Genomic DNA, 19,594 nt, shown 5'->3' with positions numbered 1-19,594 from the left:
TGCTGACCTGTAGGACTCTCTGCTCTCTGTAGATACTGTATCTGCTCTCTACAGTGTGTGTTGACCTGTAGGACTCTCTGCTCTCTGTAGATACTGTATCTGCTCTCTACAGAGTGTGCTGACCTGTAGGTCTCTCTACTCTCTGTAGATACTATATCTGCTCTCTACAGTGTGTGCTGACCTGTAGGACTCTCTGCTCTCTGTAGATACTGTATCTGCTCTCTACAGTGTGTGCTGACCTGTAGGACTCTCTGCTCTCTGTAGATACTGTATCTGCTCTCTACAATGTGTGCTAAACCTGTAGGACTCTCTCCTCTCTGTAGATACTGTATCTGCTCTCTACAGTGTGTGCTGACCTGTAGGACTCTCTGCTCTCTGTAGATACTGTATCTGTTCTCTACAGTGTGTGCTGACCTGTAGGACTCTCTGCTCTCTGTAGATACTGTATCTGCTCTCTACAGTGTGTGCTGACCTGTAGGACTCTCTGCTCTCTGTAGATACTGTATCTGCTCTCTACAGTGTGTGCTGACCTGTAGGACTCTCTGCTCTCTGTAGATACTGTATCTGCTCTCTACAGAGTGTGCTGACCTGTAGGACTCTCTGCTCTCTGTAGATACTGTATCTGCTCTCTACAGTGCGTGCTGACCTGTAGGAAGTAGATGTGGTCCTCAGTGTGGGAGAGCTGCTCCAGCTCAGTGTTTCTCCTCTTTAGCTCAGTGATTTCCTGCTCCAGCTCTTTAATGATCCCTTCAGCCCTCCTCTCTGCTGCTCTCTGCTTCTCCTCAATCAGCTCGATGAGCTCAGCCTGTCTTCTCTCAATGGAGTTTCGAAGAGCAGTGAAGACCTGCACACTGTCCACAATCTCTCTCTGGGCACAGCTCTGAGGAGACACCAGGAGACTTCTTGAGTTATCAGGAATAAAAAAATATTATGAGAGTGAACAAATTAATAACTTGTATATTATTCATTTCAGTTAAAAAAAGAAGCAAAACACTATTTGGGTCACTCCACTCCTGGGTCACAGAATATCTCATCCGTTATCTGGATAATGACTTTCATTATCTTCCTAACTGTCCTCTCTGTCAGGGAACCGATCGGTAGAATAGGAGGATCCTTATGCGTAACCGTGAATCCCACAGAATCCAAAAGACGTAATCCAGGGGCTTGGTCAATTAGGGAGGCAACGAGTCCGGTAACGAGGGAAATCCAAAAGGCAGGAGCAAAGGTTTGGTACCAGGAGATCAATCAAAAGGCTTAGAAAGGCGCACAAGAGAGTTCTGCAGGAGGCTTCTCAACAGTGAGCAAGGGTTGCTGTGTGAGGGAACTCTTAATACTGAAGGGAAAGGGACGTGGTTGGATAATTGGTCCGGGAGTGAGAATTTGTGGAATCTGGTGCCTGTGGGAATGTGATGGGTTCAGTTGGGAATGAGATTGTGAAACAGTGGGTTTGGGAGTGCAACAGTGTTTGTGAGGAAGAGTGTGGGGCATGACAGGAATAGAACAGCGTTTGCACTCAGTCTTCCTAAGTGTCCTCTCTCTGTGCAGAGAGCAGTGACCCCAGCACTGAGCCCTGCAGTACCCCACTCAGAAGGATTGACAGGACTCACTTTGCTGAGCTCCACTGCCTGTTGTATCTCCTCCACCTTCTTCAGTCTCTCCTGGATCATCTGTTGCACTTTATTCTCAGTCTTCCTCAGCTGAGTCTGTGGACAAACAGGGGAACAGAGACACTGAAGTCACTGCTGCTGGTGCACAAACACTGCACAACAGACTCACACACTGACACTGGACAACAGACTCTCACACTGATGCTGGGCTGGACAACAGACTCTCACACTGATGCTGGGCTGGACAACAGGCTCTTACACCAGGGAAGTTGTGCTAAGATACCATCAGTTTCTGAACGTATTGATCATAGCCACTGATCCATATTCTAGTGATTATACTAATTTAATTCACAATAATTTTAAATGAATTTTAATTTTAAAGTTTAAATTTTTAATTAATATATAACCATAAACCCACCTTTTTCACTCCACATTCCTGCTCTAAAGGGACAGTGCTGTGCGTCCTGTGGTCAGTCTCAGTACACAGCACACAAACACAGGTCTGGTCAGTCCTGCAGAACAGCTCCAGGAGTCTCTCATGCTTCTCACACAGCCTGTCCTCAAGGCTCTTCACAGGCTCAATCAGTCTGTGCTTCTTCAGTTTAACAAGGTCATAGTGAGGCTGGATGTGAACTGAACAGTATGACATCTGACACATCAGACAGGATTTCACAGCCTTGAGTTTTCTCCCAGTGCAGAAATCACAGGACACTTCTCCAGGTTTAGAACAAAGTCCTTCATCACTGCTGACTCTGGTCCTCTTGAACTGCTCAGTGATTTCTGCCAGACTTCTGTTCACACTGAGATCAGGTCTTCTGTAAAATGTCTTCTTACACAGTGGACACTGACAAAGATCACTGCTGTCCCAGTATGCTCCAATACAGGCCAGACAGTAGTTGTGTCCACATGGAGTGGACACGGGGCTGGTGAATGTGTCCAGACAGATAGAGCACTGGAACTGCTCTTCAGACAGGACACTGCTGGGTGAGGCCATTCCTGAGCACAGACAAGCAGAAACAGAGAAGATCAGAGGAGAAGATCAGCACCATCTCAATACAACACAAACAGCAAAAAGTAATACAGGTGAGTAACTCCAGTCACACACCAAACAACACAGTAGAAGAAAGAAAACTTCCTCTCTCTCCCATCTGGGCCAGCCTAAATCCCCTGAGCCCCCAGTGTTATGATGTGTTTTTCAGGACCCTTTGCAGAATCCGGAGGGGAGTGAACAGACACGGGGAGGAGAAGAGGAACTGGGCTGGTAGACGAACTGGGGGGCGTGACGGAGGTGCTCAGGTGCTCGGGGGGCGTGACGAAGGTGCTCAGGTGCTCGGGGGGCGTGCTCCATGCGACAATCCAGAGGGAGTCCGTAGGGAAAACCAGGGCGACGTCCGATCACCCAAAAACCAGGAAATCCAAATGACAACATGACGAAGATAAAAAGGGCTCCAGGTCCCGGACTCGGCTGGTTCAGGAGCCGATAGGAGGCCTCTGCCCTCGAGCCGCGGACGGAGGGCGACACGGAGACAGGCGGGCCTCCGGGCGTCCGTGATCCAGTGCAGAGCCCGGAACACAGCGAGCGTCTGGCTTTTGAGGTGGGCTGGAACAGGGAGCAGGAGCACAGAATCAACTAAAATGTAAAGAGCCAGAGCGCCCTTCATGGGGAGGGATTACAATCGTGACACCCAGGGACCATCTGACAGGACAGAATACTGCCATACAGGAAACCCCAGACTGGACTGACTGGGAGAGTCACTGGGAGCTTTAACTGGGGAGAACAGCACTCTGGAAACTGAAGTCTGAATCAGAAACAAAACTGAAAGTTAATTCTCCAGCGTCTCTCGTAATACAACTTCCTGCAAGAGCAGCACTTACAGTGTCTCTTCAACAGCTCCTCCCGTCCCTAAATCCTCAGCACACTCCTCCAGCACAGAGGAACAGGCTGCCTGCTGTCCAGACCTGTCCCAGTCCTCAGCACAGCAGCTCTGCTCTCTATTGTAGTGAAGGAGCCTGCAGTGTCAGAGCTGAAGCTGCAGGAGAGAGAGTCCAGCTCCAGGTCCAGCCTTTCCCTCCCTGAGCTCTTTATTCCCTCTGTCCTTTCCCTCCTCTGCCAGTCAGACACACCGCAGCTCAGTCCTCCTCACACAGGGCCAGGGCTCCAGTCCAGCAGGTGCTCATGTCTTCATGAAGAGGAAACAGGGCAGCAGCTCGGTTTTGTTGTGTGTGCTGTAGTGTGTGTATTGTCATTGATCAGAAAGATTTGTTGAACCAAGTGTACCTGGATTATTATTCTTTTCACTACAGCTGTTCCAGAGAACAAAGAAATCATGTTCCTGTAGTTCTCCCAGCCGCTCGGGGAGATTCTGGAGAATCTCTTACAAGCTGACTCAGCCTCTCAGCCAGTTCCTTATCTTCACTTCACCAGTTTCGTTCCCCCATTGGCAACAATACTGTCACGCCCAGTACACCTAGAGGGCGCTCTGCTGCTCTCCTGTTCCCAGTCCCTGTGATTATTCTTGTTTTTCTGGTGTGTCTTGTTGTGTAGCCTGTTTACTTCCTGTTTCTGCTCTGCTCTTCGCTCAGCGTTGAGGTTCGGATGTCCTGAGACCCGCCTGGCACCAGGTCGCCCCACATCCGCTACCTGAGGGCCTAGGTTTCTATACGGCTTCTCCTGAACAGCTGAGCCCGGCTAACCCCTGTCTCGCCACTACGCATAGGGTCTTCTTCACTGTTAGGACCCCAAGTGTCTAGGGGTAAAGGGGTGTAACATTTAGGATAATTCTTTTGGAAGCAGGGGGGTTTTGGTGAGGGACTAGGAAGCGTGATAACAAGGGTAAGGAACTAGAGTGGTGCCAAAGAAAAGAAAACAAACAAAATGGAGCTGGCTAGGACAGTGAGGGAAAGCTAACCTGACTTCAAAAGAAAACCCGAAACACACGGTCTTCGGTGTCTTCAACACCCTAGCTAACCTGCACTGACTACCCAAAACCCTACAAGACAAACGGCACTCACCCGTACTAACTAGTGTACAAATACAAAATCAAAATCAAGTGTGTAAGTGTACCCAACAACCTAAACTAACCTTATATACAAAAGTTCACACAAAAACACAAGTGAACCAGGAAGACAAATAAGGGAAAACAAGAGTAATAAACAGGAGCAGGGTACAAAAGAACACAAACGTTGAACATGTAACACTGGGGCAAGGAAATGGCAAAACAAGGATGAACACACAAACAAACGAAAGTACAAAGATACTACCGTAAAACCAACAAAACCGAAGCTATACGAAAATACACACGCAAAACAAACCAACAAACCAACAAACGAAGCAGAAGCAATAACCAGAAGCGAAGCGAAGCAAAGCGATAACCAAAACCAAACGGGACCAAAGTCAAACAAAAGGCCTCTCTTTGCTGAAAACCTCCATGTTATATAGTGAATAAAATGTGTTCTGATTGGCTGAGGGCTGATTGATGATGACATCATACTGAAACAGTGGTGTGATGGTTGGCCAATGGGGAAGGGAGAACAATCAAGGGTCAGCAGTGTGGACATAACAGAAAAAACACACACAGAACACACACAGGGACGTAACATTCACACTCATGCCATTCCACAGTTCGTCCCTTCAGACATCCCTGACAAGTACTGTACAAGCTGCACACAGACAGAGCCCAGGAGCTGGGCTCAGGGCTCCAGTGCTGGAAGGCTGCAGTGTTAAACACTGTGACACTGCTCTGTCCAGCAGCACTTACTACTGACCTGAATTCAACCTGCAGTACAAGGTCCAGAAATACACAGCGTCCTGGACAGCAACACTCACAGCAGGTTCACACCCACCTGTCTCTTTCCTGAAAGGAGGTTAATTACAGTCCAGATCGTGGAGAAAACTTTTATATTTCTAGTTTTCACGGAAGTTGCTCACAGAGAGATGCCGTTCAACTACAGGAAACACAAAGTGAAAGAGAAACCTTCAGGAAAGACAGGAAATATATTTTTTTATCTGTTTGTCTGCAGTCAGAGTCGATACATTGAAAAAAAGGAGAAAACTCAAACATTTGACACCATCAGGTTATGATTCACATCAATAAGTCGTCTGTTTAGTGACTAACTGTCTGAGTGTACAGGACAGCAGCTAACCCTGCAGCACACTGTGCTGTTAACTGCTCGGAGACAGACAGGATACTTACACACTGGACAGCCTGCTCCTGCTGCTCTGAGCTCCTCTCTCTCTTGTTCTGAAAGAAATATTTGAGTATCTGAGGCCTCTTAATAACTAGATTTGAAAAAGGATCTGTTCACCTCACCTTTCACACCGTTAATGAGAGTAACGGAATATGTTCACTTTCTGTTCTCAGTGAAACACAGAGAGGAGTGCAGGAGAGGATTCTGGGAAACTGGGCTGTGGTGGCAGGTTGTGCTGTAGTCATGTGACTCACAGCTCTGTGTTCAAGGACATTTCTGTGGAAATAAGAATATTAACACTCATATCAGTATACCACCCTGGAGCCCCTCTCTCCTTGTCCACAGACTGTGAGACGGCAGCTCCTCTCTCCCTGAAAGGAGCCTCACACACAAGATGAGTTCACTTCAGATGAACAGATGGCAGATGGCTGTGTGGTGGCTCATTTCTCAGGCCCCATGAAAGGCTCCCAGTGTGCTGCAGGGAGCAGAGGGGCTGTTCAAGCAGGACTGAGCTGAGGCACTGCTGCTGCAGGAGTGAGGCAGCGGCGTATCGTCTCCCCACAGCTGAGAGAGACAGGGAGCACAGGCTGAGTCCACAGGCCCCTGGTCTCCCATCCGCACAGACAGGAGCTCTCTCAGCACGAGGGGAGAGGAGCCAGCAGACCTGCGCTGCCATGTCAGGGACATGAGAGCTGTTCACACACAGGCTGCACCCGGTCAGCTGGGACAGCCAGTGAAGATCTGGTGCTCAGTGAAGAGTGAGAGTGAAGAGTGGAGATGCAGTGGAAACGTGAGGAGAGAGAAGTGGGAGACACAGAGTGAACTGGATTGAATCCTCAAGTGTCCAGAGAGGGAAGAGTTAGGGAGAAGAGTCAAGAGAGGAGCAGAAGAGGAAGAGGAGGACTGTGCAGTCTTTTCTGACACCAGTGAGTGAGGACAGGGATGCTGGAGGGGATCCTGAAGACAACAGGACAGATCACTTCAACCCAAAGAACGAATGTGACTCCTTCTGTCTCCCACTCCTCCACAGTCCACACCCACCTCAACACTACCAGCAGGACCAGTTTAACTGCACTGGCCTTTCTGGTCACTGTCTTCATTAAAATGACCTCATGGGAAAGAGCTGGTGGAAACAGAGGAGATCAGTGATGCTCTCCTGTACTCGTCTCTATCTAGAGACTGTAAGATAAATGACCAGAGAACCTGCAGACATATTGGTGTAAAAACCCAGGAGCTCAGCTGCATTTGTCTTGATTTCAGTGTGAAAGTGACCCCAGACCAGTTCAGGTGACAGATCCTGGAGTTTCAGTGTCACAGTGAAGGACATCGTCATCCTACAGACCTGAATCACAGCACAGGGCCCAGTTCACAGCTTGTCTGAATACTGGTCCAGACGCACTGGTGGTCAGGGAAATCTGAGGTCATTTCCACAGGCTGGTCCAACTGATCAAACATCCTGACCTGTTTCATTGAAGTTTTGTATAAATAATAAATAATAACAAGTAACCTGCTGTTCAAACCAACACAGTCTCAGCTTCTGTATCCCCATACATAAGTTCATATTTATTAAATATTTATTATTGTTAATATTTAGCTAAAATTAACTAAATATATATTATTATACATTTAAATTGTATGTTACATATAAGTAATTAATGTTAAATTTCAGTAAGTTAATATTTAGTTAATATAATCTAATATTTTGTATTTATTCATATTCAATTATTTAAATTATTATTTAATAAAATTACAATTACAAGAAATGTCTCACCTGTACATGAGGGGTGTGCGATCCCCCATAAACATCATGTCTCCTTCCTGATGTCCTCCTACAGTGAGCTCTGTGTGTCCCTGTGTGTGTCAGCGATCTGTAACACACAGCTGGTGTTGAGCTCTTACAGTTCCTATCGTCCAGTTTGACCCATTTAGGCTGTGAACTTCTGGGTCATCTGGCTCCAGTCCTCTGTCTTGTTACAGGTTCGTTTGGATAAACAGCCCAACCAACACCCTTCTGTCCAGCTGGTCTTTCTGAAGAAATGTCTCCAATGTTGTACTGATCCAGCTCATCCTTCCCCAGCCATGATCCAGTAACTCCTATAACGTCACAGCTCCTCAGTAATGATGGACTCCTGATGAGCTCTTGCTCTCTATTGCTGATGTTGTAAGAACTGAGATATAAAAGATGTTTATTAGTGCTGCCCAGGGCTTTCCTGACTCCCCAGTTTTGCCCTGTTGGGAGCCCCCTGCTCCCCATTTCCCCACTTTAAATAGGTCCTGTCAGCACCCAGACCCCACTGTCCCCCCAAACTGGGCAGCCACACAAGGAGAAAACTGGTTAGACTGGTTGTGGAGGCCTCCATCAGGCCAGTGGTGCTTTTGACAGAGCGGAGTGGCTGGGAGGGGAGGAGTTGGGTATCAGTGTCCTGGGGGTCCACCAGGGGCTCGTATGGGGCTGAAGAAAGACACATCCAGCCCCTGCAGGCAGCCTGCAGCCCAGCAGCTCCCTGAGCCTGCAGGCAGGTGAGAAGGCTGCTGTGGGATCAGACCAGACTGGAACCTGTTGGTCTGAATGTGTGGGATTGGAGGAAAACCAGATGGAGCAAAGTACACGCAAATATGGGACTGAAGTGTGTTTCTGTCTCCTAAAGACTTGAGGCTGGAGCTGAACTCACACTTCAGCAGCACACTGAGCCAAAGCACAAGGCCAGAGCTCCACTGGAGGGGCTTCATAATAAGACAGAGGCCTGGAGTGGCCCAGTGGTGCCCAAGATACAAATATTGAGCTCACATGTCTGAATACTTATTCAATCAGCTTACAGCATCACATGCACTTCTCTTCAGACATTGCTGACATTTACTGCAGCTTTTCTTAGACGTCCTCAGCTTGTGGATTCAGAATCACAGAATCACACAGAATGGGACTCAATAGGAAAGGCGTGAACTCTTCTGTGGGGCTGTGTTATACTCACACTGTACTCAATACAAGAACAGCACTTCCCCAGCTGGGCAGACCAGCTGCACTGAGATTAGTGGCTTCAGCTGTCCTGACACTACAGGCTGTTTAGCTCAATTCTCTGTATGTAGCACCTGTGTTGCAATAATTGATCAATTATTAGATAATTGGAGATGTTCTGAGAGCCACATGGTTTTAATTTAGTTTGGTATATAAAGGGATTCATGAGGGTGGCTGGTGTTTGGTGGGTTTTCAGTATTTATTTTGTGTTTTAGTTGGATAGAAGAGTTTGTTAAAGTTTCTTATTTTGTATTTCTGTTCCTTATTGGTCTTCTGGGCCACCCAAGGAGAGGCAGATCTGTCATAATCTGTTTCGGATCTGTTTCTAGTTCTCTAGAAAACCTGGCTTTTTATCAGATATTCTGTACTGTCCAGTGCACAGTGGGATCAGCTGACCGGGCCCTGTCCAGTGTCCAGTGTCCAGTGTCCAGTGTCCAGTGTCCAGTGTCCAGTGTCCAGTGTCCAGTGTGATCAGCTGACGGGGCCCTGTCCAGTGTCCAGTGAGATCGACGGACTGGGCCCTGTCCAGTGTCCAGTGTCCAGTGTCCAGTGTCCAGTGTCCAGTGTCCAGTGTCCAGTGTCCAGTGTCCAGTGTCCAGTGTGATCAGCTGACGGGGCCCTGTCCAGTGTCCAGTGAGATCGACGGACTGGGCCCTGTCCAGTGTCCAGTGTCCAGTGTCCAGTGGGATCAGCTGACGGGGCCCTGTCCAGTGTTCAGTGAGATGGGTTGCTCAGAGCCCTCAGGCAGTGAAGGTCACAGCTCTCCTCCTGTTGATGCTGGAGCTCTGGTAGGGGGCTGTGCTGCTTGTGACACTGTGACCCCAACGTGGGAGTGTTGGGGAGTCCGTCTACGCTCCCTCACTCACCCTCGTCTGAACCCCATCGTTATCACCCCAGATTACAGCAGGTGGGTTTCTAAACCAAATAGCGATGTACTATGTAAATAATCCATTTAAATTGTATTCATTTAGATTTAGATTTAATTTAGAATCTGATGGTTTCTGCCATAGCACCTTGGTAATGACACTGTTGGATCACATCAGCTTTAAACATGTCTCTACACTGACCGCCCATGATGCTGGGAGAGTATCTTACAGAATCTAATGGCATCATCAGAAACCAATAAAAACATTATTGTACAGTACCAAGCTGCTGAAGACACTTCAGAACAGCGTACTATAAAACAGGTAGGTGTTAGCCCTAGAAAATATGACAAAAAGGGGCAAGCACAAAGCAAATTATGGGTGAGGGATTTGAGTGACAGTAATGATGCTTTTTGTTTCTTGACTAAATGTAATAGAAACTTTCTAAATTGCGTTCATTGCTTCCAATACAATGAAAGGGAAATGACTGATGTTGCTACATGGGTACAGTATGTCACTGAGGTGTTCACTGAGGAAGGAAAACAACAGATCGGAGCAGAAGGAAAAAGGTCTTTATTAAACAGTAGCAGCTAAGAGGATGCAGAAGTGTTTTGGGTTACTAAAAGCACTCAGATGAATATGTACCATAAATATCTGATGGTATCATGTTGTATTCAAGGTATGAGGATATATTATACATAGGAACAAGTCACAGGTTTATTCCGTGCTGAAAAAAAGAAGAAAGAGAACACAACGTTTCGGCCGTGGAGCCTTCTTCAGGTGTCGGTTCAGTTCAGTTCACACCTGAAGAAGGCTCCACGGCCGAAACGTTGTTCTCTTTCTTCTTTTTTTCAGCATGGAATAAACCTGTGACTTGTTCCTTTGCAGCCTGCGCATGCTGATGCAGCTGCCCACCTACAGTATATTATACGTAAGCTATTGACACAACTCTTTCATTGAGCAATAATTCTGTCTTCTACTTGATGAAAAGTTTTTATTAAAACTAAAGAGGAATATATGATACTGTGTATATAGACTCCCAGGTGTCTTCAGGCAGTGAAGGTCACAGCTCTCCTCCTGTTGATGCTGGAGCTCTGGTAGGGGCTGTGCTGCCTGTGACACTGTGACCCCAACGTGGGAGTGTTGGGGAGTCTCTCTACACTCCCTCACTCACCCTTGTCTGAACCCCATCGTTATCACCCCAGATTACAGCAGGTGGGTTTCTAAACCAAATAGTGATGTAAATAATCCCTTCAGACTCTGGAGAAGGAAAAGATTGAGGGACACCAGGTCTGCTATTGCTGTATTAGAGCAGCAGTTTGTATTTCAGTATCTAAAACCTAATAGATTCTTTCTGAAGTAATGAAAATAAAGCTGTTTTGTACTTCTTAAAAAACTAAATCTAAAATTATCTGAATTAGACACTAAGTCTAGTTCCATTCGAGTAGCCTCCAGAGGTACAAGAGACACTGTCCATCTTGACTCCTGTCCAGCTTCTTCCCACTGGGACCAGGCTGTGTGTCAGGACACTGTGTCCTGTGAGGACTGAGGGTCACACTGACTGCACTACTGCTGCCCTCTTTCACACTCACAGTGGACAAGAGCAGCTCTGTGTTTGGTACAAACAATTCAAAATCACTTCAAACATGAGAATATATAAGAAGACAAGAAGATCAGGAAGGGTGTAATAGAGAGGCTCACAGTTGCCTCATCAGTCCTTCTTGATTTCCAGTAACTAATTGATCTGAGGGTCTCATCCAGCTACCTCTTCAAGAAGCCAGGGTATCCGATCCAGCTACAGAACTGTGAAGCATGTTCCATCCACCTGCCACCCTCGCAGTAAAGTATCTCCTGAGTGATGGATGACTAATTAATCCAGGTAATACTGTTTCCCCAAGCAGAGTCCAGGTGGGTCAGGGTGCAGACAGGGAGGGAACAGGATCAGTCAGGATACAGGGGCATTCAGGCAGACTGGGAGCAGAAGGAAGGCTGGGAAATGCTGGCTAGTGGCTGGGCAGGACAGGGACTGGTGACGCAGTGCTGGACTGCAGAGGAGAGACTGAACAGGTTTAAATACCCCACAGCTCCTGATGCAGACTGATGTCTCAGTCCAGTCAGGCACTGTGGTAATATTATACTGAGACAGAGAGCTGGGAGGAGTCAGCCTGTGTTCATGAGTCATCGTCAATCTCCACAGCTGACAGCAGGCAGCAACACAAGATCTTTATCTGAATCCAGGGTCCGGAAGACAGGATAGATCTTCTCCCCCTGATTGAAGACCATGTCAGTGAAGGTGTAGATGTGAGCTCTGGACTCCACTGTGTAAAAAGAGACCTTCCTCTCCTTAATATCCACACACACCCCCAGCCTCCTGGGCCGCAGACTGAAGGGGAGATCAGTCTCAGGGTCAGTGAGAGCAGAGAAATCAGTAGGGTCAGAGTCCAGACACCAGTAACCCTGCTGAGGAGAGATGCTGACGACTCCTTTCCTCTCTGCTGACTCTCTGCTCACTCCTATGATCCACCTTTCATTCACTTCCACCTCCCAGTAGTGTCTCCCTGCGATGAAGCCCTCCCTGCTCACAACACAGGACCAGTAACTAAATCTGTGTGGATTGGCAGGAAGACTCTTCCTCAGTCCATCTCTCACTCTCTTCCCATCCTCAGACAGGGAGAGATCACAGTGAGCTGTATCAGGGTCCAGAATCACGTCAGCTGTGGGAATAAAACAGGAAACATCACAAGAGTCTCCTGTCATTATATGACAATTAAAGTCAAATTGTGCTTGTGAAATGTGTTTGACCCCACTGTTGTCCATAGATCCTTCTCTGTGGTCAAGAGGTCAATAAACCAGTATTCTTCTGTTGGGCTTCACAAGCCTCAGTTTAGAACAAAATCACAGTTTTGTTGATCCTGTTCAATTGTCTTTAAGACTTCCAGGTTTCAAACATTTATAAAAGACACCTGACTGTGTTTCTGGACAAAGAGCTCCTGTTGCCCTCTACTGGACAGGAATGGACACTGCAGTCTGGCCCTGAAGCTGACAAGACAACATCTTCCCCTGATCTTTCACACCTATTCTGTGTAGAACAGGACACTGTGTCCATCACTGACCTATTCCACGGGAGAGTCTGTCAGTGTGGAAGCACCGATACTCTATATATCACCTCTGTCCTGGAATGAGGAGTCTGATATCACAGGTAAACACCCCACACTCACCCTGCTTAACCAGTGAAATATTGACAGACCAGCGACAGTCTTTAATTAAACACACCACTGGTCACTTACTGACCAGGACCATATGAACACCAGCTGGGCTGAAGAGAAAGAGCCCAAAGATATTACCCCTGTCCAGGAAGAGGAGCCCTACAGCCCCAGTAAATACCCCTCCTACACTGACCATGGGCTGCTGACCCCACTGTCCTGGGAGCGCAGGACCCTACTGCCCCTTACTTTCACAGTGGTGACATGTGTGAGTGAATGTCTTATTTTGACAGGAAACAGAATATTTTAATTCACCTGCTCTAGAAAAGTTCAAACTTAAATATCTCCCAACTACAATAATGGACTATTATATTCTTACACATCCATCTACAGACACTGTGTCACACTGAGTGAGAAAAAGACTGCTCTGTTCTGGAAACACAGAAGCTAAATTTAAACCCTATGCTTCTGAAGACACCCCGGAATCTCAGGTAAGTACCTTAACATTCACTGACGATGGTGATTAATGAATTGATGTTTGTTGTGTCAAACACACCACTGAGCCTGTTCTTGAACCCAGATCACTGCAGCCTGTCTCAGAAGTGAACACAGCTCTCAGATTAATTCCCCAGCACGGGAAACAGACTCCTTACTGACACATAAACACCCCCAACACCCTCGTCTCACCCCAACACCCTCTCACCCTGACAGATAAGACACCCGACAGCAGAAGAGAAACAGTCCAGCGAGTCTCTTCCTGACTGGATTGGACTGTAAATCATGACGCTTTATCGATTCCTAACAGTCTTGCATTTAACTGTCTCAGTTTTGCAATTGTTACAGAAAATTAAACCCACTTCATCACCACAATAAAATACTAACTATATTCTAACTATAATAAAACTATATTCTGTTTTTTCCCTCAGGAAGGCTGGAAGCTCCTGTCTCTATTCTTTCATTACAGGTGGTGTAATAGCTCACCCTGGAGATTCCAGCAGTTACTGTACCTTGTAGCCTCAGTGGTCAATACTGTATAAATAAGCTGAATCCAAGCTGAAGTACAGAGTCAGACTCCCAGCAGGAGTGAGAGGAGGACTGATAAAGAAATCTGGCCTCTGATCTCTGAGACAAACTCTAGAGGAGCTCCAGGCCACCATCCTGAACCCTTCAAGTCAGTGTGGAGCTCTGATTTATTCCATCCACACTGAGAGTCTCAGCCCTTCACCTCCAGATCAGTTCCCCTGTGTCTGGGACTCTGGACTGGGGCAGGGGCACAGGACTGTGAGAAGGGACGAGCTGGAGCTGTCAGACAGGTTGGGATGTACTGTGTCTAGAGTGTTCGTAAAGTGTTGTAATTTAACCTCGTATGGGTCTCAGAGGTCTATGTAGCCTCCTTGTCACTGCAACAGGACCTGATGACGGCAGTATTGTGCCATAATCATAGTCAAAGAGACAGCAGTTTATTATAAGACTATCCCTCCACCTGATTCCTCCTGATACTCTACAACCATCCAATGTGATGCCACAAGGAGCTGAGCCTGAAGTGGTGGTGTATCCACCAGATCATCATAGCATACTGTAGGTGGAAGTTAATTCCTCTGCACTTAATAGGAAGGCTGACTGGGGACACTGGCTGTGGAGTAGCAGCTGCTCCTCTCAAGCTCAGGCATGTGTCACCCAAGAAGTGAGAAGACCAGGACAAAGGCTGTGTGACATTACAGTGTGGAAATGTTTGAGCTGTGTGAGCGCTGGTAAGCTGCTACCAGCCGGGCTTCATATTTAAGTTGTTACAGCTCAGCTGGACACAGCCGAGGGCACGACTGGCCTGAACCCAAGTGTATACGACAGAAGAAGGACGGAAAGTCCTGAAGAGACCCGACCGGCTGGGGCCGGAGCTCTCTGGTACGGAGGGAAAGCGGATAGATGACTGAGTGCGTGTAGAAGAGTTGATTACTGAGCGGTGGGGTTTAGAAATGCATAAAAATGCATTTTTAGGTGTAATAAGGAGTTTATACACCCCGAGCCAACCATACTATCCCTCTCTGTGAAGTTCTCAGAAGGACTGCACTTGATGAAACTGCCAGCTCACACCTTAGACTGACATTAGCTGTCAACTGATCACAGATGCTTGTCTGTTTGGCCTTGTATCTGGACCAAAGGCACAGACTCACCCTCAGACTTACCAACATTACCTCAGCCAAAAGGCACGCAGACATCACGGTCAAGGAGCCTACGCTTTCATCCACAGTTGCCTCTAGTTGATTCCTCAGACTTACCAACATTACCTCAGCCACAAGGCAACACAGACAGCATTTATACAAGTGGGGGAAACGTGAATCTGTTCTTTTCTACTAAAAGATCTCTAGTAGTCTAGTGTGTCTAGTTTAAAAATATGACATGTCTATCTTAGTTATGTGGATCTGACAGACTGAAAACCAAATGAAATACAAATTATTACGTTAGTACGCATATTGTGCATTATTACAGTGGCTTGATTAGGTGTACCTCTGTTTTGAGATCCTTCACTTTTTTCCGCGCTTCAGAAACATCACATACTCAATTATGACTGGTCATTTTTTGACTGGGCTTGGATTAGGAGCATCCTTTCATTAGGATAACTGTCCTCAATATTATAAATGAATCCTTGAGCACTGGCGTTGTACCAACGGTCCTCAAAACTGCTGCCATTACCCCCATGCCAAAAAAGCCTAACATGGCTCTGGAGAATCTAAACAAATTTCGCCCCATCTCCAGCTTACCCTCTCTTGAAAAAATTCTAGAACGTGCTGTCACACTTCAGTTACATAACCACCTCATGACAAATAACTCTCGAACCCCTCCAATCTGTCTTGGGGTGATATTCAATTCTGGCTTAGCATTCGACCCACATGTGCAGCATATTGTCAAAACATATTTTTTTTCACCTCAGAAATATCGCTAGACTACGCCCTATGCTATCACTGTGGCTGAAAAGCTGATCAACACATTGAACAGTTAAACCGGAGAGTCGTGCTGTTAGTCCGATGTTTATTAGAACCAGTTTAAAGAACGCACAGACATAATATGCTGTCATTTAAAGTAAATTGCAGCTGTCTTTTAGAGATTCAATAACAGTTTGTACCTCCACGTGGTGCCTACCTACCTTAACCCGGTGAACCTACCTTGATGAGGAATGGGCCCGTCCGCTCCTGTAAAGAGGAAGGAAGAGGATTGTTACTGGAAGTGCAGGGAGTTGTTGGAGCAGAGTGGGACCTGATCAGGCTGAGAGCCGTCCTGCTCAGGAGGCTCATCTGTTTGACTGGACAGTCTGGGACTGAGGCTGTAGGTCCTGTACTCACTGCTGGGACAGGAGTCTAACTGGGAGGCACCCCCAGCCTTTAGAAAGACAGGGAGAGCCTGATGAGGGTGGGTTTGTAGTGCAGAGACACAGTCAGTGCTCTGGTTGTGGGGTCAGTCAGCCAGCCCCCAGTCTTATCAGACATCAGGAGACTAGAAGAGAGCTTGGGCCAGGACTGCAGAGAAACAGCAACAAGACCAAGGAGTGTTTGGTTCGATTATGCAATCTCCTGTGCTTGTTTTGTCTGATCAGTACAGTCTGGTGTGTTGAAAAGGCCTGTTAGCACTGTAAATGAGTCATGTCTGCTCCCATGAGGTTCACCAGCACGAGTCTTCCAGATGTGAAGAGGTTACAGGTCAGCAAACTGACAAGGATCAGACATTCTGTTTTAATTAATATGACAGGTTTGACATTATACCATTTATTACAGAGATCTTCATCAGTGTGAACAAATACCTGCGAGTCACTAGGAGTAAACTTGTTAATGTGAAAATTGCTTGAATACAGCAATTTTAGACAACAGTCCCTACAGGAAGCTAGAGACAATATCAAGAAGATGGAACTGCACATCACAACAAATTAGTACAATAAACTACACTCAACACTTTACGGAACAGTAAACTTGAAATTGTACTGGAATTACCACTGCAGCCAACAGAGCGTCTGTTAGATTTTCCAATCAACCAGTTGCTGACAGGTGATCAGTTCCACCTGTGCAAATTTAATCTCCACACCTTTCTCATCTGTACCTGGTGTTATAAGACCAGCTTCTGCACCAGTATCTCGGTGTTCCCTGTGTGTTTCCCTCTGAGTTCTGACTGCACATTCCTTGACCTTGTTTATGGATTTTCATTTAGCCCACTGCCTCTGATCGCTGTCTCAGCAGGTAAGAGCCATGGTATTACTGTACATAAACTACACGCAGCTCAGAGCAGCAAGCTCCAGTTAAACACAGACTGTGAGTGTACTCCCTGTGCAGCACTTACCCAGGTCTCGAAGCAGCACTAAAGTATTACCTGCAAAGAATGAAACATTTATCAGACAAGGCAGTGTCATTACAGAGATCAGTGACAATGGAACTGGAGTAATATAATAAATAAAATATATAATAATGGGGTAATAATAATAAAAGCAGCTTAACCAACAAAATAAAAAGTACTGAAACCTAATGTACCCATTCTTAGGAAACTGTTTGCATCAGGATTGACTCATTGTGCCCACCTTAAGTATTAGGACAGTGAAGTCAAAATTGGTATTCTTATTGTATGTTCAAGAGATTTGCATTTGAAATGAAAAAATGAAACTGAGGCAAAAGTACAGTATGGCACCTTTTAGTTCTGTGCATATACTGTATGCTTTAACATTTTGGAATAATAACACTTATGTTCAATCCACCCCTGTTTTAGGTGATATCTCAAATCTCAAATGAAAATTGCTTTGAACCTATATTGAATTTATTTAAATCTGAAATTAAATCTGTTTGAGTAATCAGGAGAAACTGTACTGTATGTCTCCACTTTAGGAACTGGTGTACTGTAGCTGGTCTAATATCCCACATATGCTGAGACAACAGCCCTAAGATGCAGTGAAACTCTTCATCCTCAACCTGAGAGAGAGATGTTTCCCTGAGCTCTGGAATCGAGGACTGATCAACCCATCTACAAAAGTAGAGACAGACGTGACCTGACCTAACAGCTCCTGGAGCTGTACTTTTGCCTTATTTTCATCTTTTCATCTCAAATCTGAATTGCATGAGTATACAGCAAAATAGCAGAGCAGCTAAACACAACAGTTTCAATTTCTATTGATTTACTTACATTTATCCTCCCACAGTGTCTCCTCCTCTGTAATAAAGAGACAGAATTATTAACAATGGTACAGGCTGCCATCGCATCACACAGGTGGGGCTGCACACTGGTGGTGGTGAAGGGGAGTCCCCATTACTGTAAAGTGCTTTGAGTGGATTTTACAGAAAAGCACTATATAAGTGTAAGCAATTATTATGATTAATTAATCTGCTCTAGGGCAGCTGTCAGAATATTATCATTACAGCTTCACTGGGATGAACAGTGAATAAAGAACTGAAATCTACAAAATGCCCATCAGAATTACTTTGTTACTGATTTACTTGGACAAGGAAACACAGAGACACTTTGATTGTTTCTAGGGAGTATTGGACACAGAACTGGTGTCACTATAACCATTAACATACTGTTCTCCAGGGGGTGAGAATCAGGATGGAGCCCAGCAGGAAGATCCTGGGTGTGTTGGGATTCTCTGAGTTTCCATCCCAGAGGAGAAGGTCAGATGTTCACTGTTGCCCATAGATGATGGAACAGCTCCTGAGTAACTTCACCTTGATTCACCTCCACTGGTGGAAACTCACAGTGAGACACAGCTAAAGACAGAGGAGCTCTGACACTGGAGGAGCTGGGTCTGTCTCTGCAAGGACAGCTGCTGTGGGCCGGTTCTGGTTCTGACTGATAGGATCCCATCCCACAGTGTAGATCTCCCTCTATAACCCACTCTGAGAAGCTGGGCTGCTGGGATCTACAGCTCTTGACAGGGTGTCTGTGCGCTGACTCCTGTTATCTAGAGCAGGGTGTGCTGCTCAGACACTGTCATTTACAGTCCATCCTGACACAGACATTCAGACACACATCTATAATGAGCACATACTGTCCATTCTTCTCCACTGGATCACCAGAAGTGCTGATGCTGCTACAGTCACAGCTGCTAACAAGAAGAGAGCCACCATCCACCCAGAGGACGCAGGGAAAAAGTCTCCTGGAAAACAGAAGAAATAAGAGGTTTCTTATTGAGACTGATTTTAATACATATACTGTAGTTAAATCGGCATGCTTTTAATGCCTGGCTAGCGTTAGGGTTACAAGAACCATAGAATTTTGCCCGCTGTTGCACTTTTAGCTGCACTTTAAATGACAAAATGAAGAGAGTTTACCCATTAGAACAGGTATTCTTCACACTTTTCATCTGGCTCAGTTTTGGATAAAATCACTGCATAGGGCAATATACAAAAAGGTGACCAAAACTGTCCGAAAACTAAAAGTGCACATAGGAGCAAATTATCACTCATCCTAAAGATAACTGGGGACCCGGAATGCAGCACTGACAGTAAAAAACCTCTACCTGTTGTGGGAATGCTAACCCTAACCCTAGCTAGGGTTTCAAATGTACATTCCGGCAGGGTGTCTCAGAAGCCCTCCAAACATCAAAGTTAAATTTTTTCCTCAAACTCCAAAAAATCAGTCTCAAACTATCAAAACGGTTTCTAAAACCTCTAGGAAATGTATCTTCTTTAATAATCTGTCTGGTTTAGGCAAATTTTCATGATGCTGAAAAATGCTGTTAAATGGTAGTTA

The 19,594-nt window shown here is 46.1% G+C and overlaps 2 protein-coding genes across 7 annotated transcripts in view; both read right to left on the bottom strand.

The window, feature by feature from the left end:
• Positions 1-19,594, bottom strand: part of LOC148660418 (E3 ubiquitin-protein ligase TRIM39-like) — a 115,414-nt gene that overhangs the window by 7,428 nt on the left and 88,392 nt on the right. Inside the window, exons 2-5 of the mRNA XM_088637839.1 lie at positions 5,373-5,552; positions 2,026-2,603; positions 1,608-1,703; positions 647-880 (exon numbers count right to left, since the gene is read on the bottom strand). Coding sequence (XP_088493965.1) covers positions 647-880; positions 1,608-1,703; positions 2,026-2,601 — 906 coding nt within the window. The 5' untranslated portion in view covers positions 2,602-2,603; positions 5,373-5,552. The remainder of the gene's footprint in view (positions 1-646; positions 881-1,607; positions 1,704-2,025; positions 2,604-5,372; positions 5,553-19,594) is intronic.
• The window catches only part of LOC148660419 (butyrophilin subfamily 1 member A1-like), a 97,750-nt gene continuing 88,383 nt past the window's right edge, over positions 10,228-19,594 (bottom strand). For 5 of the 6 annotated variants that reach the window (XM_088637780.1, XM_088637782.1, XM_088637783.1 and 2 more), the window contains 5 exons: positions 18,891-18,998; positions 18,029-18,055; positions 17,198-17,227; positions 16,036-16,062; positions 10,228-12,385 (listed from right to left, as the gene is read on the bottom strand). In XM_088637780.1, coding sequence (XP_088493906.1) covers positions 11,856-12,385; positions 16,036-16,062; positions 17,198-17,227; positions 18,029-18,055; positions 18,891-18,998 — 722 coding nt within the window. In that variant the 3' untranslated portion in view covers positions 10,228-11,855. The remainder of the gene's footprint in view (positions 12,386-16,035; positions 16,063-17,197; positions 17,228-18,028; positions 18,056-18,890; positions 18,999-19,594) is intronic. The other variant, XM_088637778.1, reaches the window with a different exon arrangement.

The sequence above is a fragment of the Lepisosteus platostomus genome, chromosome 6, assembly GCF_059453375.1.
Source record: "Lepisosteus platostomus isolate fLepPlt1 chromosome 6, fLepPlt1.hap1, whole genome shotgun sequence".
Taxonomy (NCBI): domain Eukaryota; kingdom Metazoa; phylum Chordata; class Actinopteri; order Semionotiformes; family Lepisosteidae; genus Lepisosteus; species Lepisosteus platostomus.
This window is presented reverse-complemented; position numbering and strand designations above follow the sequence as displayed.